This window comes from Eptatretus burgeri, chromosome 10 (genome assembly GCF_056783735.1).
Source record: "Eptatretus burgeri isolate ZD-2024b chromosome 10, Ebu_testis_v1, whole genome shotgun sequence".
Taxonomy (NCBI): Eukaryota; Metazoa; Chordata; class Myxini; order Myxiniformes; family Myxinidae; genus Eptatretus; species Eptatretus burgeri.
In genome coordinates, this window is record NC_140970.1 from 105,275,788 (window position 1) to 105,303,474 (window position 27,687).

The 27,687-nt window shown below is 45.0% G+C and overlaps 2 protein-coding genes across 9 annotated transcripts in view; both read right to left on the reverse strand.

Annotated features, from left to right (window-relative positions):
* Nucleotides 1–340: 340 nt before the first annotated feature.
* LOC147019365 (MICOS complex subunit MIC27-like) lies at nt 341–11,406 on the reverse strand. 8 transcript variants are annotated; one of them, XM_085899814.1, is made up of 10 exons: nt 11,061–11,152; nt 8,807–8,894; nt 8,581–8,703; nt 8,070–8,124; nt 7,200–7,298; nt 6,106–6,197; nt 5,046–5,129; nt 4,460–4,517; nt 937–1,040; nt 341–756 (listed from the first exon to the last, which is right to left on the reverse strand). In XM_085899814.1, the coding sequence occupies exons 1-9, from the start codon at nt 11,135–11,137 to the stop codon at nt 952–954; spliced, it is 765 nt and encodes a 254-aa protein (XP_085755940.1). In that variant the 5' UTR covers nt 11,138–11,152; the 3' UTR covers nt 341–756; nt 937–951. The 8 variants fall into 8 exon arrangements, with proteins under 8 accessions (XP_085755940.1, XP_085755941.1, XP_085755942.1 ...); XM_085899815.1 differs by lacking the exon at nt 11,061–11,152 and adding an exon at nt 11,266–11,406 and having other exon boundaries at nt 341–1,040; XM_085899816.1 differs by lacking the exon at nt 11,061–11,152 and adding an exon at nt 11,239–11,359 and having other exon boundaries at nt 341–1,040.
* Nucleotides 11,407–15,844: 4,438 nt separating this feature from the next.
* Nucleotides 15,845–27,687, reverse strand: part of LOC147019366 (uncharacterized) — a 46,649-nt gene continuing 34,806 nt past the window's right edge. The window contains exons 11-12 of the mRNA XM_085899821.1: nt 27,335–27,426; nt 15,845–16,304 (exon numbers count right to left, since the gene is read on the reverse strand). Coding sequence (XP_085755947.1) covers nt 27,356–27,426 — 71 coding nt within the window. The 3' untranslated portion in view covers nt 15,845–16,304; nt 27,335–27,355. The remainder of the gene's footprint in view (nt 16,305–27,334; nt 27,427–27,687) is intronic.

Here is a 27,687-nt window from a genome sequence, read left to right on the forward strand (position 1 = left end):
GTTATGCCGGACCCGAGTCGGTACATGCGACTCGGTTCGGACAGTCGGCCGAGGGTGTGGCTTCTCCGGTAGCTAGACGGCGTGAGTACTTCGGTAAATTGTAATAGACAAGTGGACCCTACCTCACGCCGTCGAAATATTGGTGACCACGGTCCTTTAAGTGACCCGTCGACTCCGGAGTTATCCGGGTGACGACTTAATTCCGGGTGTTCGGTGGGAGACGGCCCTATTGCTCCATCTTGCGGTTGTTCCTCGCCACCGAACCCGGCACCACAACAATATTATGTCAGCGAGCTGACCTAATAATAATTTTTAAAAGCCACACATGGCAGGAAAGAAGTTTGTGGTTCGGTCCTAACACCTCCTTTATTCTTGCGAATACAAGAAAAAAAAAAAATAATAAAAGGCTTCACTTTGCATTTCTTCAAATCAATTCCTTTCCACTGTAAAGGGAAGTTGCATCTCCTTTGGATCAAATTGATCGTGTTGTCGAGTGAATTGTATTACCAAACGTTTACACCAGTCCTTCGCTGCTGTCTTTTCCTCGTTCCCTCTTCCCTTCCCAACTCCTTCTTGATGCCTCCCATGTGACTCCATCGCCCAGGTATGAAAATGGCTCGATGGACAAACAACAACCCTCCCTGCACACTCCCCAAACATTTTGAATTGCTCCTTACTTTTAACTCCACCAATTAAAAGAAGCCTTTTATTTTTCTCATCTCACAAGTCTTCATCTTCGACAGGTCTGCATTGTTACTGCAGAGCAGGCACAATTAATGAACACCTACTGAACACAGCCACAACAGGCTAGTATACTCAACAATCCTGCCACACACATTCAAAAACAAATTTCAACAAAGCATTTCACTGGGGAGGCAATTTGAGGGGTGCATGGAACGGCGTAATCATGACACAGAGCAGTTAAGTCCCACGTACATCGTTCAAGCATCTTCATCTGCGCATTGTGTACAAGTCTGCATCGTTGGGATTTGCCTGTCCATGATCCACCAAGCCAGCTCGCTTTGCATCGCTTCCTTTCTCTGCAAAAGACATAGCGCACGACACTTCAGCTCTTCAAATTTAGGACTACAGAACACACCACCTCACTCGACCTGAAGCAGCACGAGATAACTTTTATAATAAGACGAGTCTTCGAATCAAAGGAGAGAGGTTAACATTCCCCACTTATGGATGGTGCACCAATTGATAAAACACCTTGCTTGTGAAACAACAGGTTTATAATCTGGTAATCAAACTGACACTAAACAACTCAGAGTCACTCCAAACGGTCACGTGGCCTGTGTGTGATAACCAAAGTTTCTCTGCACTGTCTTTTCCACCAACACAGAACAAGCGGGTAAGCTCACAAGCTGGTCCAATAATTAACAATTTTACTAACACCATCAATAAATCACACACACGCACCAAAACAGTCGGAACCTCAATGCAAGATGAACAGAAAAAACATGCAAAACTAATGCCAAACACAATGTACTGCCATGGGTTTTACACAACAGATGATTGGTATGGGCTGGTGGGGTAAAATAAAGAATCAGGGAAGGAATAAAGAAAACAAAAGTAGATACCCACGCCCAAAGAAGATGGCGGCCTCTTGTCCTTGTGGAAACCATACACACCCACTCTCTGTGGGACAGGTAGACAGTTAGGCGGATGCTTGAGCCACACTGAAGCCGGTTTGGATCGTTCTTGATGGCAAACTCGGCGACACGAGGATATTCCTTCCAACTTGCAGCTCATCTCTCCTCTTCACCCATATAGACGGATTAATTACCCCACTTTCACGACGTCTGCGGCGTATGTTATTACAACTCGTAATACCAGCTCCCACCAGGTGGCGCTATATGATATTTACAGAGAGAATTGAGGTTTCCCCTACCCTGAACCCCAGGGGCCATGATTTCTTCTTTTTTAACTGCCCAAAACCAACCCTATAGTACAACTACCAGTTTTCAACTCATTCCATCAAGTGATTCTCATTCCAATATGAACACAGGAGCGCACAGAAGTCAAATACAAATACTTCTTCAAATTAAACCAGAAGTTTGGCGTAAAACATAAGTTCCAACTTCCGGGAATATAAATATCTTTTTTTGGCAAGTCAATCTTCACGATGGTCTCCAGGCTCAGCATCTCCGCTTTGTTGTGTCATCTCTGACAGCATAATCTCAAGATTTAAACGCAAGTTTGGCATGGTAGTTTCAACTTCCAGGAGTATGTTTGTTTACTGCCTAAAAGCTTCACAGATACACAACAGCGGCGAGGGAAAGGTGAAGTGATATGCTGCCTCCCTCTTGTCAGTGATGGAAAGGACTTAGGGCTGCATCAAATACATCAGTTTTGAAGGCAGTGAAGACCGAGCCAAAAACAGCATATTCGATGCGACGAGGTGCGCACTCGGCACTCGGTATAACGCTATTCTACATGTGTTTGTGACGTGGCCTGGCCCTGCAGCTTGGCAAGACATGTTCACCATGTTCTCCCAGGAAAGAAGGCCCAAGCTTTGGCAAGCTCCCTCTTGCAAAGATTTGCCCATTGAGGATGAGAGAGAGATCGAGTTTTGTGGGATTGAGGACCATGATGAATAAAACGACTACAATGGGCGTGAGAACCAAGCCGAGGGTGGCAGGTTTGGTGAGGCACAGGTGCCCGGCGTTGCGCTGATCGACATGCGTTTGGGACGTGGCCTGGCCTTGCGGCTTGCTGGGTTTTGCTGACCCCATCATGCCGAGAACGAAAACCCGAAGTTTGGCAACTCCCTTTTGGCGAAGTTCCACCCGCATGGGACCGAGTTCCGTGGGATCCAGGACCGTTCTAAATAAGACTTCGATGGGAGCGAGAACCAAGCTGAGGACGGCAGGCTTGGTTGGGAAGGGGGAGGGGGGCGGGTGCTTGGAGTTCCGCTGATCGACATGCGTTTGGGATGTGGCATGGTGCCGTGGCCTTGCCTTGTTGGGTTTTGTACACTGTATCCTGTCAAGGAAGCACGAGACTGGACGTACCCCGGAGGCCACACGGGGAATTGCGTGTATCTACATTGTGTCCTCTTTGTGGATGCAGGTGGAAACAGAGCACTGATAAAGAGACTGCTTGATCCATGAGTCGTGGTTCCTTGCTGTGGTGAAGATGGATGCTTCAAGACCAGGGGAGGCCGTGTTAAATCTTAAGGACTCACGAGTGGAGATGACGACCAGTGGCGGCAGTGTGCGCAAACACACACACAATACACACGACAGCTCCGTTCAACCTTCTGAAACCCACATATGGAGATGACAACCAACACCACACACATACACACTTCTCTAATTAAATACAGTATGATAAAATAACAGGAGGTGAGGAAGAGGAGGAATGAGATGAATGGGACATGTGGCTTGCACTACCATTCGTCAGAACCTAACCCACACACACATTACACAAAGTACGTACAAATATGTGAGTATTTATTTCACCAAAAATAGATGAGGGGTTGCCCTCTCCTTCCCATTCATGGTTCAATATTTATAACACTAAAATGATCGACAGGGATGGAACTTGGACTGGACATGCATGTTTGCCACAAATATGCTTCTGTGCGACATCATGGCGTCGGGGCGAATTTTCCGTGCAAAATCGATCCTCATTCACCCCATATTTGTTTTGCAAAATTATTTTCACATGAGGAAAGTCAACATCACAATAAAAACTAGCAATTCTGAAGCAAGTTGATACAAAATGAGGAAATACGGCCACTTTCAGGGAGCTGATCGAGGCGTGCGAGGTATGACGCACGTCACATGGAACAAAGAAGTCCTGCCGTAAATTTGACAACTATTTTTTACCTCCGCCACCAAAGGTGGACAGAGGTTGTGCTTTCACCCCGGTTTGTCGTCTCTTTGTCTGTGAGCAGGATATCTCAAAAAGTTATGAACGGATTCAGCCGAAATTTGGTGGAAAGTTTGGGTGTATGACACGGAAGAATCGTTTCAATTTTGGTGAAGATCCGAATCCAGATCCGGATACTGAAATTTTATTTTAATTTTTCAATTCATTTCAAGTGAAACAACAAAATTCACTTACTGTACATTGTGCATTCATTTGGAAAGTACCTTTATGGTCGGATTATTCTGACAAGTCAATTATTGCTTTATTACATCATTTCTCAGCTGTTAAAATTTACAGCTGCACCATTTCCACGACATCGTCACTGGTTCGCAATCTCACCAGCAATTGCCTTGAAAATAAATAAGGCCTTGAAGACAAACACTTAAAAGACATGGCCTTCACCTGGATAAACTAGTATGTTCCCCACGGATGACTATGTTGCTTTATCACGTGTAACAGGATTTTACGACATTACGATCGACAAGATCACACAGGACAAATGTTAAAACACAGTTGAGGGGCTATTGTCGGGCACGTGTCGTAATCGATACAGTGTGGGATCTAAAATGATTCTTGCCTGGTGATGAATCGGATGCAAACTTCTGAGAAACAGCATTTCCTTCAACTCCAACGTCCTGTGGGAAAATCCAAAATAAAACAAATGTTTAATAAACCATATGATGTAGAGTACAGTACAGTACAGCACAGTACCAGATCTAAAAATCAACCATTTAATACAATACTGGACCTTCAATAAACAGTGTGCTGTGCAGTAACAGACGTTCTACAAACAGTAAACTGCACAGTCACAGACATGCAACAAACAGTGCATTGTAAAGTATCAGACAAAATGTTTTTGCACATCTTTATGTGTTTTCCACGACAACAGAAGACTGCAAGGCAGGAACTGAAATAATAGTTTACGTTTCTATATTCATAGGATTTTCAACGATTTTATGGAAGTGAAAAAGGTATGACCAAAAAAATAAATAAACCTCATTTAAAAAAGGATGGATAACATTTTGGGAATCCTTTATTCTGAATTCTTCACTATTAAATAACAATCACTTCAGCACAACCCAAATCATTACATGTTGCTTTTAATGTCACTTTGTTTGACTCAAAAGGTCAATGTGCATTCTCCCCAAAAAACAGTCACTTGCCTGTTTAGTTGAGGTTCCTGCTTGGTTCCCTTTCCAGAAACTGGCCACATTTTTCACACCTCTCTGTACCACCTCCACTGTTCCCTGCAACACAAGCCACAAACAGAATAACGTATGAAGAGTCATAGGTTAAAAGTCAATCGGGAAATCACAGTTGGCCGAATATGGTATTGAGACAAAAGGGAGAGTTTGGGGACGAAATACTGATAGACCCATCTCATTACCCTCAAGTTATGGAAGATAAATCCATCAACCCATAAAAAGTCCTTCGTTGCCACACATGAACTCTTAATCACAGACAAGGCCTTCATCCACAGCTTTATGAACCACTCCTCTCCCCTCTGGGCTGATGGCCCTGTCCCACACCTTTCTCAGCCCGTCACGATGGAAACCAAGTTCTTTCAAGATCACTGGAATCTCCCGCAATCAAGTTCAGTTCATGGGCCAATCACTTTCCCATGGCAGACATGTTGATGGTCTGTGTTCTACCGGCTCTTTTCTGGTCTTGCACCCTCTGCCCTCTACGTGCTTTGGTAGCCCCACCCCAGGCCCAGGTTTCTGCAGGGCACACGCAGTCCACCAGCAACAACCCACTTCTGGTGAAACTCCCAAAATACAGAAGAACCACCAATCACCTCCACTCATTCGTCCCTCTACTTTTTTTCCTGCCGATGAAACCAACTTCTATATTCCCTTTGTAGCTGTTCACCACTATATCAGATCATCCCTCATCCAAAACCATGATATTTTTCTACCACCTTAGTACCCTCCTCCTCCTCCTCCTCCTCCTCCTCCTCCTCCTCCATCAACCACACCCCCTTCCAGTTTTTCCTTCCTGAGCATTTACTTCTGTATCAATCAATGTTGTCCAATCTGCATGTCCTCCTGTACCCCTCCATTCTTTCCACACCCCCTCTATTTTGTCCTTCAACCCTGCTGTTAGTGTCCCATCCACTATTTCTACTATTCTTTCTGTTCTGATCTGTTCTTTGTTCTGGCTCTTCCACGAGCCTGGACTGTGTAAACAAAAAAGAAGCAATTCTTAAAACCAGCTCCATACCTGTGATAATGAAACAGCTTTCCTTGGGTAGCAAAGAGAGGCAGCTGCTGTTGCCAGAGCCACAGGGTATGTTATTCTCTTCCACCTCGCACCTCAAGAGAAAATACAAAATATGTATATATATATATATATGTTGTTGTTCATCTTTCGGCTGCTCCCGTTAGGGGTCGCCACAGCGGATCATCCGTTATGATCCGCATACTGATTTGGCACAGGTTTTACGCCGGATGCCCTTCCTGACGCAACCCTGGTCGCCTCTTACGACACAGGGATCAGGATTTGGGTTTTGCCATGATTCCGGGCTGCTCTACACCCTGCCCAGTGCAGAGCCCCCGTCCTCAAGCAATCCTCCAACCCAAGCCTCCGAGTAGCCGGATTACAGGCGCACGCCACTACGCCCGGTATGTATATATATATATATATATATATATATATATATATATATATATATATATATATATATATATATATATATATATATATATATATATATATATATATATATCAATAAGTCTTGTCCAAAACCATACATAACTTTTAACATCATGCAATATATCGTTTTTGATCCCATCTTTCAATGATGAAGAATCACTTTCTGAGTCAAAGATATCGCTTTCCTCGACTTTTTTGTGCTTTGTTCAACATTTGCAACAGTTTTCTTCTTGGAAGCCATGGTTGCTAAAAAAAAAAAAAAAACACATTAAGGGCAATAATAACAGAAAACAAAGGGAAAAAAATTATTACAATTACATGGAAGATTCCACCAAACACTGTTGATGCGGAGATTGGTACAGTACTGTATGCACTGCGTGTCTGTTACCACCTGCACCACAGCAGCACCGCCGATTTGCAATTGCATGTGTAAAGTCGAAGCCGTTAACAAAAATCACTTATTTTCTACATCGTTCTACGCTTCAGCGTCATTAGCAACGGTGCACGAGAAACAACAAAATGCTCATCGTGGGAGATAACCGTCACGACTTAGCCCAAAAACTGCGATTGGTCTAAATTATCGAGCCGGGGGGGGGGGGGGAGGCTCTTCCTTTAATAACAACATAAGATGATTGACACCATCAACCTTGCTAAAGACGTACCACCCGAGGCCAGTGCAGCTCCCGTGAGGCCAGCACCAGCGATGAGGCCCAGCCGTGGATATAGTGTCGGTGGAGGAGAAGCAAGTACTGTGTACGCCTCTGAAATTAACAGGTTACATTATAAATCGTAAGACCATGTGCACTGACTGCAAAGATGTCAAGACTGCGAAATCACGCTGATGAGAGCATGAAGTGACCAGAGCAAAGGCTGTGGATAACAAACAGCAGGAGCTGATCACATCAAAGATGATATATAGTTACTCCAAACTACATTCACTGCTATGAGAAACGTTAGTAAAACATGAATACAATGTAATTTTAAGACAATGGGCAAAAATCTGTAAAGACAATGAGCAAAAACAAACACCACCTTGGCAAAAGTGTATTGACCTTTTTGCACATACTCTTAATTCTCATTTCCCCTGCCCTCTATACCACCTTTTGGAGCAAACCTCTAAAAAACAAATAAAAAAATAAAAAAAATTATCGACTGGCCAAGACTGACATTTGACCACAGCCAATGTGGGAAGAATTTTGTATTTCTTTGTCAAGGTGCATGGGACTCGCCGAATCTTTTGGAAAGACGTCCAACTATTAAGCTAGCAGACATGGCACACAGCGCAACGTCCAACCGAGGGACGGCTCACTTTGTGATGAAATACACTGCTTGCAAAACATCAATCAGACGGTTTAAATTCAGGACTAGCATCGACCCCAGACGAGACAGCTCAAAGGTAAGCGAGATACCTCTGCACCATCCTGTCGGACTAAGCACACCCGACGACAAAGAGACAAGCAACCAGAAGAATAACCATGAAGAATGCAATGAAGCTAATTTAAAAATACAACAAAAGAAAGATTACATCTTACCTTGCACAAAATCTAAACTGTGTTCAACACTTGTGGAAGCCAAAGAAAAGGCTTTCTGTGAAGACAATGGGCAAAAGTGTGTCAAACTTTTTCCACATCCTCACAATTCTCATTTCCTCTGCCTTCTATACCTCCTTTTTATCACAGTTTTCACCCTCTATAGTGTCACCTGTCTATCATGCAGACGCCCTTCACCACGCCATCTGATTATGCGTCTCATCTTAGCTGAGGTTTGTCTCCTCTCATCCTAATCATATTCCCTGAATATATCAGCCTTGCGACCACCCGTTTAGCTGTCAAAGCGAAGGAAACTCTGGGCCAATGCATATCCATCATTCCCTGATGGAATCCATAGTCGCACACTCAGCCGTGACGTCTCATCTCATCTCGACCCGCACACTCAGCCGTGCCGCCTCGTCTCAACCCGCTCTCTCAAACGTAACTATTTTAGCCGTTACAAATACTAAAGAAACGTTGTTTGGTCAAAGCTGCGGATGGGTTGTTGAATTACCAGTAACCAAACGCAATATGGTGCAAGGGCGATACGAGCTGCACCAATTCCTTGCTCCAACATCCCAGGGGTTGATGGTTGCACCTTGCAGCATTGTCGATGTGGTTTTGTATATATAGGGAGCTGAAAAAAAAAACGGAAGACAAAAATGATAAAACATCAATGTTTACTTCGCTGTTATGCCCCAGCAATCCCAAAACGGTAGGACCAAACAAACAATGCTTACTTGCTCTAAAGGGATCCGATTCAAACCAGCACCAAGCTCGGCTGCATGGAGTATGTTCATGATGTATGTGGTGGGATAGTTCAGCAGCCTACTTGAAAACACACACACACACCGGTCTTAAAACCAGAAACTACCTGTATGCACACACCAGTCTGTGACACGGGGATCATCCGTATTACACACACCGTTCTGTGACACGGGGATCATCCGTATTACACACACCGTTCTGTGACACGGGGATCATCCGTATTACACACACCGTTCTGTGACACGGGGATCATCCGTATTACACACACCGTTCTGTGACACGGGGATCATCCGTATTACACACACCGTTCTGTGACACGGGGATCATCCGTATTACACACACCGTTCTGTGACACGGGGATCATCCGTATTACACACACCGTTCTGTGACACGGGGATCATCCGTATTACACACACCGTTCTGTGGCACGGGGATAATCCGTATTACACACACCGTTCTGTGGCACGGGGATCATCCGTATTACACACACCGTTCTGTGACACGGGGATCATCCGTATTACACACACCGTTCTGTGACACGGGGATCATCGGTATTACACACACCGTTCTGTGACACGGGGATCATCCGTATTACACACACCGTTCTGTGACACGGGGATCATCGGTATTACACACACCGTTCTGTGACACGGGGATCATCCGTATTACACACACCGTTCTGTGACACGGGGATCATCCGTATTACACACACCGTTCTGTGGCACGGGGATCATCCGTATTACACACACCGTTCTGTGACACGGGGATCATCCGTATTACACACACCGTTCTGTGACACGGGGATCATCCGTATTACACACACCGTTCTGTGACACGGGGATAATCCGTATTACACACACCGTTCTGTGACACGGGGATCATCCGTATTACACACACCGTTCTGTGACACGGGGATCATCCGTATTACACACACCGTTCTGTGACACGGGGATCATCGGTATTACACACACCGTTCTGTGACACGGGGATCATCCGTATTACACACACCGTTCTGTGACACGGGGATCATCCGTATTACACACACCGTTCTGTGACACGGGGATCATCCGTATTACACACACCGTTCTGTGACACGGGGATCATCCGTATTACACACACCGTTCTGTGACACGGGGATCATCCGTATTACACACACCGTTCTGTGACACGGGGATCATCCGTATTACACACACCGTTCTGTGACACGGGGATCATCCGTATTACACACACCGTTCTGTGACACGGGGATCATCCGTATTACACACACCGTTCTGTGACACGGGGATCATCCGTATTACACACACCGTTCTGTGACACGGGGATCATCCGTATTACACACACCGTTCTGTGACACGGGGATCATCCGTATTACACACACCGTTCTGTGACACGGGGATCATCCGTATTACACACACCGTTCTGTGACACGGGGATCATCCGTATTACACACACCGTTCTGTGACACGGGGATCATCCGTATTACACACACCGTTCTGTGACACGGGGATCATCCGTATTACACACACCGTTCTGTGACACGGGGATCATCCGTATTACACACACCGTTCTGTGACACGGGGATCATCCGTATTACACACACCGTTCTGTGACACGGGGATCATCCGTATTACACACACCGTTCTGTGACACGGGGATCATCCGTATTACACACACCGTTCTGTAGCACGGGGATAATCCGTATTACACACACCACACACATCCGTATTACACACACCGTTCTGTGACACGGGGATCATCCGTATTACACACACCGTTCTGTAGCACGGGGATAATCCGTATTACACACACCAGTCTGTGACACGGGGATCATCCGTATTACACACACCGTTCTGTGACACGGGGATCATCCGTATTACACACACCGTTCTGTGACACGGGGATCATCCGTATTACACACACCGTTCTGTGACACGGGGATCATCGGTATTACACACACCGTTCTGTGACACGGGGATCATCGGTATTACACACACCGTTCTGTGACACGGGGATCATCGGTATTACACACACCGTTCTGTGACACGGGGATCATCCGTATTACACACACCGTTCTGTGACACGGGGATCATCCGTATTACACACACCGTTCTGTGACACGGGGATCATCCGTATTACACACACCGTTCTGTGACCCCAAGACTGCCCATGTCGCATACACAAACACACACCATTCTATGACCCTGGGATGGCCCGTATTACACGCACCCAACAACGCACACCCGGTCTCGGATCCTGCATTCGATATAAATAAACGAGAGAACACCGTGAGAGAGAATGATCATGTCCTTGTTTAATACTTCATACAAATCACACACAAACAGCTTTTCCAACACAAAACCGTGTTAAAAACGATAAATAAATAAATAAATACCAAACCACACACAACGTCCTTCAGGATTTGGACACACACAGTCAAACCCGACCACACGGCGGCCTCCTCCTCCTCCACCTCCCCCTCTTCTTCTTCTTCCTCCTCCTCCTCTTCTTCTTCTTCGCGGGGTCAAAGTTCAAACTGTCCTGAACTGAGTTTGGCTTTCAAGATAATATATTCTTCCTTCCTTTTAATGTATACTTCAAAACATGAGCACGCCTCATTCCGACGGACGACATTTACACGCCATGTAACTTCAATGAAAAGAATTGCATCAATAGAACCCCCATCGCAGTTTATACACCGCTTAAATCACCAACTTTCATTTAAACACCTCAAGCGGTTTATTTACATTACCTGAGACTTCCAAAATAGTGAATGCAGTTATGGCGGTGGTAACCAGAGACTGAAACACTAGTAATAGAATGTTTATCTACAATTCGAAGAACGTCACCAAAGAAGAGATCGATTGCGCGCGCACTTCATTGTTGATGCCCGCTGGTTCCTTGAATGTGTCGAATTTCCTTGTGTTCCTTGTGATTGTGACGATCGATTGTGACGACACTGAGGTAAATGTATCGCGGCCCCGCCCTCATCAGGCTGATTTGTTGTCGCATAGTTCTGCTCACCCCCCCCCCCTCCGGATACCTGCCTGTTGTTTCACAAAGGAATATAATTTTAGTATGTTTCGTGGAATCCTTTCAGGATATTAAAATTACAACACCAAAGGATGATGCACGAGGTAAAACTCTGACGGATGGTCCCGGAATCATCGCCATTGATAGAGGCAGCTCGGAAATATGCTGCATGAAAAAAATTAATTATTATTATTTTTTATTATTACTCGTGCGTGGCCGTACGTGCAAAAAAAAAAACTTTCAAACAACCACACAGGCCGTTCCTTCGCTCTCGTAAACGACGACTGGATTGGGGCATTGTGTTTATATCGACAAATTATTGGAATACAGGAAGTCATCACTATCCGGAAGTCCGCACGTTGTAACCCGTAATGGGGAACGCGGCTGAGGATCTCTTCCCCAACGGCCACGCCCACGCAACAACGTGTCCTGTCATTGGTTTGGTAAATAAATGGCCATAACTTCGGAAACACTTGGGAAACAGCTGAAACGGATGAATAAAAACGATATCAAACCTTGAAAAGGCACATACTCAGGTCCCCAGCGTCGATTGTGACGTCATATCAAACGAAGAAGGAGAGTTGTGACGTCAATTGTGACGTCATAGTACCGTGTCCTGTCATTGGTTTGGTAAATAAATGGCCATAACTTGGGAACCACTTGTCCAATTAATACCAAACCTTGAAAAGACACATCCACAGGGCCACAGCAATATAGCTGGCAAGTTTCAATTAGATCAGACCAGTGGTTGTCGAGAAACAGCGGTCACAGACAGACAGACACACAGAGATTGCTGGAATTATAGATAGACTATTATTATTATTATTATGAACGAGATGATGATTTCCCAGGTTTGAGCGATCTGTTTTTTTTAAATGTTTATTTGCTTTTCCCATGGTGTGGAGAACTGAAAAGTGATCATTGCCTCGACAACCAGCTGAACAAACCAAATAGGTCCTCATATGTAGCCAAAGCAACTTTTTAGAGAAGATACTCCAACTTTAGTTTTGAATGCAGCAAATGGAGCGGACATTTCCAGCGCCATCCCGACATAGAGAGTACTCGCGTACTCTCTGATGGAGCAAGTGTATGTATGTATGTATGTGTGTTTATCCACTCTTCACCCATTGGTTGGACAGCTGACCTGACGTCACCCACTGTAGTAACCTGAAATACTTAACCTAAAGTACCCAGAGGACCCAAAAGACCTTCTCCTCCCTCAAAAGACCCAAACAACCCTGAGGACCTTAAATGACCCTGTAGACCCAGAAGTCCCTGAGGATCCAAAATACCCCAAAGACCCTGAGGACCCTTAAAGACGCAAACGACCCCGAAGACCCCAAATACCCTGAAGACCCTTAAAGACCCAAACTACCCTTTGCTGATGCTGATGACTCCACCCTCTGCTGTACCATCTGTCATACCTCAGACTGGCAAGCAGCAGCTTCTTCGCTCTCTGCAGATCTGGATAAAATCACAAACTGGTTCAACATGTGGAACATGTCTTTCAATCCTCAAAAATCTCACATTCTCACTCTGTCTCTCCAAAAGGACCATTTGGACCCCCCCCTCCAATCTACTTTCTCAACAATCCTCTTGAAAAAGTCCTTTCATTCAAGCTTCTGGGTCTCACTATCTACCATGATCTTTCCTGGGAAAGCCCCATTTCCAATCTGGTGTCCAAAGCCAGTTGCCAACTGGGCATCCTCCATCATGCAGTCCATCCTTGGCACACCTGAGCTCCTGACCACATACAAAGCTTTCGTCCACAGCCTGATGGTGTACTGCTCACCCCTCTGGGCTGGTGCTCCCGCTTCCAACCTTTCTCAGCTTCACGTTGTGGAAATCAAGGCATTTACGATCATTGGTATCTCCCACAATGAGGCTGAGTCTTTGGGCCTCTCACTCTCTCATCGCAAGCAGGTCGGTGGTCTTTCTGTCTTCTCCCATCTCCTCTCCAGTCTCACCCCACCCCCTCCCGCACTTACTGCAATATGTCCCCCACATATTTCCGCAGGGCACTCAAGGTCTGCCAGCAACCCCCTTCTGGTAAAACTACCAAAATCACGAATCACTTCTCACCTTCACTCTTTCATTCCTCCTTTTTCCCGCCTTTGTAATAAACTCCCACATTCTCTTCAATCCCACTCTTCCCTCCAGGTCTTTAAAACAGCTGTTCACCACCATCTCTTATCTTCCCCCATCCAAAACCATGAACTTTTCTACCCCCGTTCCATCCATCCCAAACCCACCTCCTTCAAATTCCCTGCCTTCCTTCCCAAAAGTTCCCTGTCGTGCAATGTCCTGAAAGTTCCTGTGGTGTCCATCTTGTATACCTTTTGTACCCCGCCCCATCCCTCTCCCTTCCACAGATCTCCTCATGTCTCTGTTCCCCTCTGTTTTGTCTTTCCTTCTCCTGCCCCTCTTGTCTCCTGCCCTCCTTGTTGTGCGTTTTGTGTTTGCTCTCATACTTGCCTCGACAATGTATACCAAAAACAATAAAAAATACGCAAAAGACCCCGAAGACTCAAAAGTACCAAGAAGACCAAAAAGACCCTGAAGACTCTTAAAGACCCAAAAATATCCCAAAGATCAAAAAGACTGAAAACACTCAAATAGACCCCAAAGACACAAAATACCCCAAACACCGAAAAGACCCCAAAGACCCTTACAAATCGAAAATACCAAAAGACCCAGAGGGTGGAGTCATCAGCAAAGAGATAGAGAATTTTACAGTCAGAGAGATCATTGATGAAAACCAGAAAAAGAACAGGGCCCAGAACGCTGCCTTGAGGAACTCCAACGTGAACAGGAAGAGGAGATGAGAGAACTCCATTAAGAGCCCCGCGTTGACTGTGACAGGACAGGATGCCTGTGAGCCATGAGTGGAGATGGCCTTGGATACCATAAGAAGAGAGTTTGGTGAGCAGTGTGGGGTGCCAGAGAATATCGAGAGCTCGCGATATGTCTCTGATCTCATACCTGGTATTGAGGACCTCCATCCAATGTTGGGAGAGAAGAAGCAGCATGTCGAGTGACCTGGTCTGAATGCAAATTGATGATCGGAAATCAAGCCATTGGAGAATAGGAAGGATTTAATGTCGGAAGTGATGATGGATTTCATGACCTTGCTGATGATTGGGAGAAGGCTGATTGGTCTGTAGTTGCAGGGATCTGCTTTTGCAGCTTTTTTTTGTAATGCAGAGCGGTAATGTTTGCTATTTCCAAGCAGATTGCAGATGACCTTGAGCAAATGAGAGGGTGAATAGAACAGAGAGAGGGTGAGCAAGAGCAGCAGAGCAGGTTTTTAGGACAGGTCGGCTGATGCTGTCTGGACCGGTTGCAGAATCAGAGTCGAGGATTGACAGCAAACTCTCCACCTTGTCAGGAGAAAAGGAAACAGAGTCCAGGAACAGCCTGGTGCGACTGGGTAAGGTAGGTACAGAGTGATGGATTTGGGACACAAGAATTAGAAGCAAACACAGAGTTTAGGCATTCAGCCTTTTCATGGGCAGTGTCAGCTGGGCAGCCATTTGAGGTAAGGGTGGGGATAGATGGGGAACATACACCAGAAACATACTTAACCAGATGCCACCACAATTTGGAGGGAGACAGATTTGAGAGTTCAGACTTGAGATTGGAAAGATATTGTTTCCTCGCTCTGTTGAGGGTGGACACACTTGTTGTCCCCCAAAATTTGTATTTGTTTTCCTCTCAGAAACCACTCACACAATTCCGATGAAATTTGATCACAACCTTCATCACCCGTGATGTACCAAAGTTTGTTCACCGCATGAAAAAAAATCCATCGGAATTCATTCTCTTCTTCGTTACATATTTTGTGGGTTGTCCGTGCCTACCAGTGGTTCCCTGGTTATTCTATTCAACCTCAACCAGGTGAGCGCCCAGGTGTATTGCCCCTATGTTTTTATACATTTTCAGTCCACCACCACCAAAATATCACAAAAGCAATGAAATCGTTTGGGTTTTCAGTTTTTATTTGGATTTAAAATAAAGCGATAATGATTATATTTCCAAGGCAAACGATGCAAGTTGTATTGTCAACATTACATTGTGTCCTGTACCTTGCAGGTTGTGAATAATCCAAAGTAATTATATTCGTTGTGCAGATAAAAGTCTCTACTTCGTGTTGTTGTTCCACAGATAAATGTTTAAAGTGATAATTGTGTTCCAAGTGCATAAAAACAATATGATGCAGTGCCATAGTTCTGTAACCTCAAACTAACATGACTATTTGATCCTGAACCCCAACCAAAATCACTTTGATCATTATATTTCACAAATTATATTGTATTTTATTTAAAATGTTTTCATTAAAAATGCATCCACACTGTAACATGAACCAATTTGATTGACGATGGTTTGCATGAATTCTGCTCCATGATGGCTGCGAAAACACGTCGGCGTTGAGATGGAAACCTGTGAAGATCAACAAGATCAAGTACAGATACAGAAAGATAAACCAAAAAATAAAGATAAAGCACAGAAATCTGCTCGTGCAACAGGAGCATTTATATGTTCAGAGAGATTCACGCGATGTGCTCACTTACTAAGGCTCACATGGGACGACGCGTGAAATTAGCTCGTGTCGTGCTCTCATGTCGATAGTGTTATACGTCATAAATTTATAAAAAAAATTTTTTGGCATTTCATGCAAAAATATCCATACAATCCTGACTATAATTCACAGACCTGTGTGTGTGTGTGTGTGTGTGTGTGTGTGTGTGTGTGTGTGTGTGTGTGTGTGTGTGTGTGTGTGTGTGTGTGTGTGTGTGTGTATATATATATATATATATATATATATATATATATATATATATATATATATATATATATATATATATGTGTGTTGGGTGGTCGCTCGACTACCCTTATACTCAGGTTTTCCGTCTGTCTGTATGTCTGTCTGTTTGCTTGTTTGTATTGTTGCGAATTCGCGCCCGCCGGCGTGCGATCGGCCACGTAACTCAAATCGCGGCACGTCGCCCACCGGACGGACAATTCAGTCGTGACCCTCTCGGAACAACGCTGGGAGCTAGTCACGGGTGGGTCTTTTGACCTCACCACAATCGTGCCAATCGGCCACCCGCGTAGGATAGGGTAGTTCGCCAAACTCGACCTACCTAAGTACCTATGCGGATGGTTAATCAGGCGATCGTACCTCGCCGCAGGTCAACTTCGGACACGAACCGCTGAAGCGGTTCGTTCCGTACTGCAGAGATAACCGAGCAGAGTTATCGTCGACCTCGACGGTTCAGATTAGTTACCGGGAACTTACACCCACTAGCAATCTCTTACGCGATGCAGGATGGAGAGTCAAAAAAAGGAAAAGACGAAGTGAAGCGGGAAAACAGTTCAACAAGCAGCACTTTATTGCGCGACACACGGACACAAAGCAAGCACGTATATTCAGTCACAGCAACAATAATAAAAGGCACGTATTCAAGCACAGCAATAATACAATAAAAGCATATGCAGAGTTAAAACCGAATAAAAGCAAGGGCTTATTTACATGCACGGCAACACTTACACAGTTCTACTTTACGGACGGTGCCACCACAAGCATTTACACAAAAAGCAAAGGAAAAAGAAAAGAAGTCACAACTTCCCTTTTCGTGGCTGGTGAGTCCCTCTCCCACAACCCTCAGCGTGGTCGCGCCTGGCCCCGACCTCTCTCGCGGCCGGCGAACCCTCTCCGGCACTCATCATCCGGACGCGCAGGTCCACCTCACAACCGGCGCTGCCGCGTCTCCCGTCCGTGCCTCCGTTGACAGGCCGCTCGCCAAGCCGCGAGCGCAGGACCTCTTCCCCCGACAAGACAAGCAGCGCCAAGAAGACGACGACGTCCAGCCCAGAAGCTCAAACAACCCGAAGAACACAGGAACTCTTGAAGACAAGGAGACAGGAAGCCTCGAAAAACCAACTCAACTATTCAAGGTCCGTGCTATCCGCCTTTTGTAGCGCGGGGCTCCGCCCTTCGCTCCGCCCCGTTTTCGGCCCCGCCTCCCTTCGAGCTTCTTGGAGAAGCCTCTCGAAGGGGGGCGTGCCCTCTCGCTCTCCCTCCACACCGCCCCGTGCGGGGGCCGGGGGAGTCAGTTTTGGCTCAGGGCCAGGGAATTATTCCCCCAAAAAGAGGCCCCCACCTTTTCTCACCTTTGACTCCCGACTCGGATCGCACTTCCACCACACCGAGAGCGGAGAATTTAGACGGGAGAAACAGGCGGGAAAACCCCCGAGCATCGTTGGTGGTTTTTGTTCTTTGGTGGAGATCGTGACCGCACGGTGCCCATTGAATGGCGAGTGGCGAAGATGTGGTAGCACAGGTGGTGGAGGTGGCGTGGTTGTCGTGTGGTTGGCGCTGTGGTGGGGATGGCGTGGTTGTTGAGATGCTGTTTGTTTGAAATAAAAGATAGAACAGAAAAATGGCTAACTCAATGCGTTGCAGCCCAGATGGATCACATAAATTCCCTCTGTACAACGGGTTTGGGCTAACTACACATGTACTTACAGAGATATCTCACCTGAGGACTCTTTATGGTGTAATGCGAATTTCCACAACCGTAACAGTATGTATGTCATGGACAGCTCAGGAGGCCAGAGGAGTCAACCGATTTTGATGAAACTTGAATGGTAGGTTCATACAAGGATCTAGTTGTATGCTTTTGAGCACCGTTGCTATGGACGCCACCGTTGTCAAGCAACGGGACTTTGAAATTTTTGAAAAAAATCTGAAAAATATTTTTTTCAAAAATCAAAAATCGGCTTCCGCGCTTTTATGCGCACAATAATCAACCTCTTTGTCAAAAAATTTCAGCCTGATCCGTCAAAAACTGTATGACTAGTATGCAATTATATTACTATATGCTTTCACCCCAACGTTCGCGTTGGGATTCCCGAACGTAGGGTTAGGGAATCGAACACAAATGATGAATGGACAGTTGCTCGTCATGTTCCTATATGGAACAACGAACGGCAAAAATGCCATCTGATGTGTTCTCTTATCTATCTATTTCAAATTCGCCTTAGTCTAGCGACCACCCATGTCGCCTACCGGCTTGTTTATTTGTTTGTTGCACCACTCCTCCTAGAGTTCTGGACCAATTACATCCAGACTCGCTACATCGGATCAGCATGACCCCAATTGATGTATAGGGGTGTTTTTATCTTTGCTGGTGGTCTTGGAGGGGGGGGGAGGGGGAGGGGACACAAATTCTCGATGTAAATGTGTACCGTGTAGCGCCACCACCAGGCGGTGGAGGGTATTACAAGTCTCCACCATTTACAGCACAGTATTCCTGTCCCCATGTTTTCCAGTGCAGTGAGGTATTTTGAATTGGAAGCAGTAGGTATGTTTTTCCTTCATGCATGTAATCTGGGTTTTTTTTTATTTTTGGGAGCGATTCAGGCAACTGTTAGTTGCCTCCACATCGCCCAAATAACGGTATGCGTCAAAAGAACGTGTTGCATACCTGGAACAACATCGCACATCGTGCAGGTACTTTGCTAGTAATAATAATGACAAAGAATAATAAATAAACAGAAGAAAAATAAGAGGTTACCCAGCTTGAAAGGTTTGGCACCCGAATTAACCCATCAGCATCCGCATGACCCACCACCATCGTCACCTCCCCTCTCGCTGCACCCCTGGCCGCTCCCATTTTTTTCCAAATGAACTTTTTTATTCATAACTGAGGAGATCAAATGGAACACCAACAAGGCACCCAAAGGAGTAAAGAGCAAAATGGAGTCATCAGGAGGAACATTGAGAGGATTTGGGTTTCAGCTGCTACTCCACTATCCTCAAACCCATCCAGGCACAGCCAAGTGAGCCTTACAGAAATAATTCTGCCAGAATTCACTTCTCCCGAGAGAGATAGAAACACTGTTATAGTTAAAGGAGGTTGCATGTCAGGAACACCGGCAAAAACATGTACAAATCAAAGTTCACTGGTTTTAAAAGTATTCAGCCCCTGAGTGGTCTTTTGCAGCAACAACTGCTTCTGGTCTGTTTGTGTAGGTCTCTCCCAGCTTTGCATTGTGAGATGGTGGAATCATTGTCCATTGTTCACATGAAAATTGCTCTTGTTCTGCCAAGTTTGATGGGGATGGTCGATGGACTGCAATCTTCAAGTCTCACCATAAATGTTCAATTGGGTTCAAGTGAGGACTTTGACTGGGCCACTCAGGAACATTTCTTATCTTCTTATTCAGACACCCCAGTGTGGCTTTAGCTTTGTGCTTTGGATCATTGTCCTGCTGAAATGTGAATCTCCTACCCAGTTTGATTCATGGCTGACTCGAGCAGGTTTTCATCAAGGATTCTCCTGTACTTTGCACCGTCCATTGTCCATTCCAAACTGACAAGCTTGGCAGTCCCTCCTGATGAAAAACAGCCACAGAACATGATGCTACCACCACCATGCTTGACAGTACGGATGGTGTTGACTGGGGGATGTGCAGTGTTAGGCTTGCACCAGACGTAACGCTTTGAATTTGGACCATAAAGTTCAAAATTTTTTTTTCTTCTGACCACAAAACTTTTCTCCACATGTCTGCAGTATCATTACGATGTTTTCTTCACAAACTCCATTCGAGCTTTTGATGTGTCTTTTTCAGGAATGGCTTCCTTCTTGCCACCTGTCCATAAGAGGCCAACTTTGTGAAGGGAATGGCATATTGTTGATTGATGAACACTGACCCCCATCTCGGACATAGAGCCTTGCAGATATTTCAAAGTCATTGATGGATTTACAACATCCCAAACCAGTTTCCTGCTTGCCCGGCTGCTGAGTTTGGATGGGCAATCTGATCTGGGTAAAGTCTGGGTGGTATGATACGTCTTCCACATCTTAATGATGGACTTAACCGTACTCAAAGGGATAATAATGAGTGACTTTGAAATCTTCTTATAACCCTCTCCTGAATGGTGCTTCTCCACCACTTCATGTCTGACTTCTTTGGAAAGCTCCTTGGTTTTCATGGTTGCCTTGTTGGTTGACCAAGTGAGTTGCACCTTAAAACTCCTTCGATATGTGGGGGAGCTTAATTTTGAAGTTAAACCACTGATTACATAAAGGTGAAAACAATTACACTTATTTTGTAACCTTTCAAACAAATAATTTGCTCCTGGTTTAGGATTAATTAGGCAAAGGGTTTGAATACTGATGTAACTGAGAATCATCTGATTTTCTCTTAATCAAACGTATTCACATTTTCTCTGAATTTTTGGCTTTATCACTTTGGAGTAGTTTATGAAGACTCTATTTATTAACTTTGATTTGAAAGAATCATGAAATAAGCTCAGATGGCATCAAAATGTGAAAACTTTGGAAGGGGGGGTGAATACTTTTGCAATCCACTGTGTGGTAGTGTCTTTTCTTGGGACAACCATTATTCAAACAAAGATGAAGGGATGGTTTCACATGATCATTTCTTGTGATCAGCCCTAACTTGTTTACATACTTTTTTGAGTAACATCCATACATCCTTTTACATTAAAAAAATAACATGCATACATGGGAAAACTACGCACCCAGACCGGGAATTGAACCTCGCTTCTACTGGTGGATCGTACTGGTGTTCTGCGATCTGAAAGAGAGTGGCACTTCAATATGTGGGAGAATTACATGGTCAAACGTAGATGTGAGAGTACAATTACATGTTCTTTCTATGTGGGAGAATATTGTCAGGTCAGGTCAGATTAGATCTGTGACCTGCTACAGGTACCATGTAAACCTGTACTAACCTGTTCCATGGTCGGGTTGTCGGCGACTAAACAGTCTCCCCCACCGGGTTTTCTGGTGAGGAGGGTGTATGATATGGACACCCAGCAGGATTAAAAATAAAAGCTGTCAAAGGGTGGAGAAGCTCCTTGTGAGCCAAAGGCCATCCATATATAGTGCCCAACTGTGTCTACGGACTTCCTCCTGCAGTTGGCTTACTATTTATTAGAAGGTTGGTGGCAGGATTTGCACTCTGGCCACCGTAAAACCCTTCATTCCACAACACATACGAAAAGCACAAAAAAAAAATCTGAAAACCCACTCCATGGGAGTACCTCCTGTGCAGCTGCCTTCTGCAGAGCCGCTCACTGGATGACAGGATTGGGGCAAAGCCTTCGGGACCCCCAATCTTTGATGAAAGGAGGAACACCATGGGGTAACCTTCCCCGGGTCACTTTGTGGTAGTGCGTGTTGGGATGGTGCTGAGGTGTCGTCCACCAGACGGCTGTCTCCTTGGGTTAACCTGAGGTGGTCCCTTCGGGTGGGTGCCTGGAATGTTCTATCCCTAAGAGCATGATCACCTCTCTCAGTTATCATCTGAGCTTTTAGATATCGGTATTGCAGCGCTCTCTGAGGTTCGGAGACCGGATTGCGGTGAGATCATGGTGCGTGGTTACACCTACTATTGGTCTGGTCGCTTTGATGGTTACCATGCCCAGGGAGTTGCTGTAGCTGTGTCCAATAAGGTGACTCCAATGGTAATTGAGGTAACACCAGTCAACGAACGTATTATGAGACGAAAAAATCTGGAACTGGACTGGAATGAGACTATGAGACTGGAAAATCCTCTATTTCTCTTTGCTGATGACTCAACCCTCTGCCGTACCATCTGTCATCCCTCAGCCCGGCAAGCAGCAGCTTCTTCACTCACTGCAGATCTGGATAAAATCACAAACTGGTCCAACACGTGGAACATGTCTTTCAATCCAGACAAATCTCACACTCTCACTATGTCTCTTCGAAAGGACCGTTTACAAAACCCCCCCATCCACTTTCTCAACAATCCTCTGGAAGAAGTCTTTTCTTTCAAGCTTCTGGGTCTCACTATCTGCCATGACCTTTCCTGGGAAAGTCACATTTCCAACCTTGCCTCAAAAGCCAGTCGCCGACTGGGAATCCTCCGTCGTGCAAAGTCCTTCCTCGGCCCTCTTGAGCTCCTGACCACTTACAAAGCTTTTGTCCGTAGCCTGATGGAGTACTGCTCTCCCCTCTGGGCTGGTGCTCCTGCCTCCCACCTTTCTCGACTTCACGCTGTCGAAACCAGGGCTTTTAAGATCATTGGCATCTCCCGCAATGAAGCTGAGTCTTTGGGCCTCTCACTCAATCACCGCAGGTTGGTCGGTGGTCTTTCTGTCTTCTACCGACTCCTCTCCAGCCTTGCCCCCCTGCTCTCTCTGCGATTTGTCCCAACCACATTTCCACAGGGCGCTCAAGGTCCGCCAACAACCCCCTTCTGGTAAAACTACCAAAATCACGAATCACTGCTCATCTTCACTCTTTCATTCCTCTTTTTTCCCGCCTTTGGAATAAACTTCCTCACTCTATTCTTTCCCATTCTTCCCTTCAGGCTTTCAAAACAGCTGTTCACCACCACCTCTTATCTTCCCCCATCCAAATCCTCGATCTTTTCTACCCCGATAATCCACCCAAGCCCACTTCCTTCAATTCTCCTGCTTTCCTTCCTGAAAGTCCCTTTAATGTCCATCTTCCCCTCGCCATGTTCCCCGTCCCATCCCCATCCCTCTCCCTTCCACAGTTCACCTGTGTCTGTTCCCCAATGTTTTGTCCCTTCCACTCCCGCCCCTCTTGTCTCATGCCTCCTTGCTGTGAGTTGTGTGTTAGCTCTCATACGAGCCTCGACCAAGGTATACAAAAAAAAAAAAAAAAAGAAAAAAAAAAAAAAAAAAGAAAGATTTTCAGCACTTGTATGGACTGGATTTTGGGGAAGATGTCGGAGAGATCAAGCCGGTGCATCATTTGGAAATGTCAAGATCTCTGACCTTGATTTTGCAGATGATGCAGTCATCTTTGTGGACACGAGATATCCTATTGGGGGCCCTCGAGGTGCTGAATGAGGAGTCGGAGCCACTGGGATTCCGGGTTTCCTGGGTCAAAACTAAGATCCAGGCTTTCATTGACATCTTGGATGCTGCTATCTTGTCTGTACCCGTTTGTGGTGAGGATGTTGAGGTCACAGAGATTCACTTACCTTGGCAGTGATATTCATGCATCTCCTGGCTGTGAGCCAGAGGTCAACAGATGTTTGGGTCGGGCCTGGGGAGTCAAGGATTCACTGGATCATGGTGTGTGGCACTGTCGGCACCTGTGCGGGAGGACGAAAGTCTTAGTCTTCAGGTCCTTGATGCTTCCAGTCTTACTCTATAGATGTGAGACTTGGACTCTGACCAGGAATTTGCGATGGTGACTCAATTCCTTTGGTAGCAGGTCCCTTTGGAGAATCCTTGTCCATCACTGGTCAGACATCACTGGACAGAGGTGTCCGAGCGGTTGCTGAGAGAGACTCAAATGAGATTTGTTACCTGCACAGTCCATGAGAGTCAGCTGCGGCTGTACGGACATGTGGCTCATTTTCCTGACGATAATGCTGCTCACCAGATTCTCTCAGTGAAGGAGCCTCATGAGTGGAGTAGGCCAATGGGCCGACCACGTGCCACGTGGTTGCAGCAGGTTTATCAGCATCTCAAGGAGATGGGAATGGGCCAGGCATCTGCCTTGGGGTGGCCAGACGGAGGCCCCTGGAGTTCAAGTGGAAAGAGGACGCAGCGACACGCTGCTCCGGCACATGCTCCCATACCTGACCTGACCTGCTCACCTGGTTTTGCCCAGATAGCTCAGATGGCAGAGCACTGGTGTGGTTCACCAAACAAATTGGGTTCAAATCCCAGTCTGAGTGCATCGTTTTCCCACATATACATATTATGTATGTATGCCTATTCATTTATATTATTAAAAAAAAGTTTTTATTACTTGAATGTAAAGTTTTGCATTGATCGATTAAGCTGTTCTGTAAAGGAAGATTAAAAAAAAACTTTTTCCAATCCAATATGGCTGCCAGGCCAGATTACTGATTGTCATAAATTTAAAACTGAAACAGAATTGCGTTGTAGATCAGATATATGAAATTCCCAAAATTTTGGATAAGCATTTCGATTCAACCAATTATGACTGGTATCCAGCTTCACCGATGACATCATCTTTATCAAACTTTATTCCTCATGGGGAGTTGACGACGTGAAGTTTCGATTTTCTTTGCTCCATGGTTTCGGAGATGTCCAAAGTCTTTCCTTTAATCCAATATGTTTGCCATACCACCCGACCTATGACGTCAGACTTATCATTAAAACATTCTCCACGGTCAGTTGCTCCAATGTTGAAAGTTTTGCATCAACATGACTAGCGTAGGCTCAGTCGGTATTGATTTTGGTGGGCTCATACGGTATATGCTGGTATATTGGTATAATTTTTTTCCTTAAATGAACATTTTTTGTTTTTTTACCCAGGTTCCATAAATACGTAACAATCCAATGGCTTTAAAAACAGCCACGAGGGCAAAGAAAAGCGTGATTGCTTGTACGGTGCCCAGGGGTTGAGGGTTAAAAGTTAACACCTACTGTACCTACTTCCTGGTACATCTTGATGTCATCTACATTCCACTGTTCCAGGTATAGCTGAGTGCATCAAAGCTTTTTCAATCATGTGCAGTATTTCAAGATTATAAACACCTTTCTTTGATTTGTTGGTGATAAACCAATATTTATTTTTTTCATAGCAATTTTTTTTCAGGATACCGGTATATTCAGAATTCCGAAATCGGTACTGCCAGACGCCACTTCGCAGATTTGCTATTCGCGAACTCCGTGTATTCACAGGTCATAAAGTGTGACCTGCTTCGACGTTCATGCTTCACGTATTCGCATTTTGTAAATTTTTTTTTTTTAACACTTCAAGACTGGTCTCCTGTTGGAAATCCACCTGAAAAATTGGAAATTAGCAAACATCATCGCATTACATAAAAAAAGGAGCAAAAACGGATCGCCTTCTTAGTTACAGCTCAATTAGCTTTGTGCACATCCAATCATCAGCAAGGTCATGGAATCCATAATCGCAGTTGATATAAAATCATTCCTTTTCTCCAACAGCCTCATCTCAGATCATCAATTCGGATTCAGACCTGGTCACTCTACCTTGGACATGCTGCTTCTACTCTCCCAACAATGGATGGGGGCCCTCAATATCAGACATGAGATCAGGGCCGTCTCTCTGGACATATCTCGAGCTTTTGATACAGTCTGTCATTATGGCTTGCTCTCCAAACTGGCTGCTTCGGGATTCCAAGGCCAACTCCACTCTTGGATTACTGACTTCTTCCAATCTCGTAGGCAGTGTGTGACTCTCAACGGAACCCTTTCATATCCTCTCCCTGTCAAGGCTGGTGTGGAAGAAAAATAATTATATTAATGTACTCTCAATTATAATGGTTGCTGGTACTTTATAAATTTAATTGTTATGCTATAAGTCGAATTGGCTGTCAGTTATGCTTCCCTTTACCCAAGAGTCTTTTGACCTAAATGTTGATAAAAGGAATGTTTTGCTATGGAACAAAGTGACCTGGTTGATAACGCTGCAACTTTTGCCATGATTCTTTCACCTACTGGACACGTATTGCAGTTGGAGTTATTTTGCCTTATGTTTATCAGCCCCCTCCACTCCCACAAAAGCATATAAATGCCAGGAAATGTCATCTTAGCTTTGTGCAAATCATTGTGGATGTATACCATCTCAGTGGTTTGGACTCCGTGGTACCATGTTCATAAAGGTTCTCTGATGTAATGTACTCTCGTTGTGGACAGTGTATTATTTTTGAGTAACAGGATTTACATCGAGTCGATTAACAACAAAATTCTACAACACTGGAGTACCACAAGGCAGTGTTCTAGGCCCCATCTTCTTCCTAATCTTTATCAATGTTCTCACCGACTCTGGAAAATCCTCCTTATCTCTTTGCTGATGACTCCACTCTCTCCCACGACATCCCCTCATCCTTCTGACAGACACGAAGAAGCCTCTTCCCTGTCCTTAGACCTTGATAAAAATCACAAACTGGTGAAACACAATTTTGCTTATGTAACCACTTTGTCCACCCTTTGCGTTCTCCCTTACCCCTCATCGTTACCTGCATCCCTTGTTTGTCAGTCTTCGTCTACTTTCTCCTTCCGCCCTGCTGTTGGTGTTTCCCTTTCCTCCTGCTGTTCACTTTGTTGTGTTGTGTCCTGATTTGTTCTGTGTAATCGCTCTGCCACGAGCCATGTACTCCATGAATCCATGTTAAATAAACAAAAACAATGCCCGACATTTGCGGCATTTTTTTTTTTAGGAATGTATCCCCCATGAATAGCGGGGCCTGACAGTATATTGATATGAAAAATTATATCGATATATCGCTAGACCCTATGGAGGCATGTTTTGTGTGGCATGTGAACTTTTAGACTTACAAAAGTCAACAATGTTTTACAGGTGTCACCGATGTTTTTCAGGTGTGAAAATTGCTCGGTGTTTGTGAAAGAGTTGTCGATTGAGAAGTTTAATCAACTCTCCTCTTGGACCACTTTTTACAGAAACACTGTATCCAATCTAATAAATGATTACCTTGTCGTTTTTATCCAACGTTCAGATGCTTGGATGCCAGGACACAGGAAACACGCCAGAATACTGCTTGGTCTCTTGAACATTATGCATCCCTAATTGAGGGAAAACGAATAAATAATAAAACATCAATCAATGACAGGCCAACTTAGATGTCTCCTTGACAAATCTATTGAGATAATCCACTGTGATGCTCATATATTTTAAATTGGTTTGGATAATTTTATTTGCACACAGAGTTGAGGCTCGTGCAAAACCTAATATTCGTATCCATTCATCAGGACTTAACAGGACAAAAGAAACAGCAAGGGGGGGGGGGGTTGGTGAACAAATAGCAGAGCTGAAGGTCAGCACAG

Bases quoted from the DNA above. Each gene is read 5' to 3' on its own strand.
- LOC147019365 (XM_085899814.1), bottom strand. From the start codon at position 11,137: ATGATCATTCTCTCTCACGGTGTTCTCTCGTTTATTTATATCGAATGC. The intron at 8,125-8,580 runs GTAATTCAACAA...TTGTCTTCACAG, and splicing joins CATATTGCGTTTGGTTACTG to AAAGCCTTTTCTTTGGCTTC. The intron at 1,041-4,459 runs GCAAGAATCATT...TGTCTTTTGCAG, and splicing joins TGCATCCGATTCATCACCAG to AGAAAGGAAGCGATGCAAAG.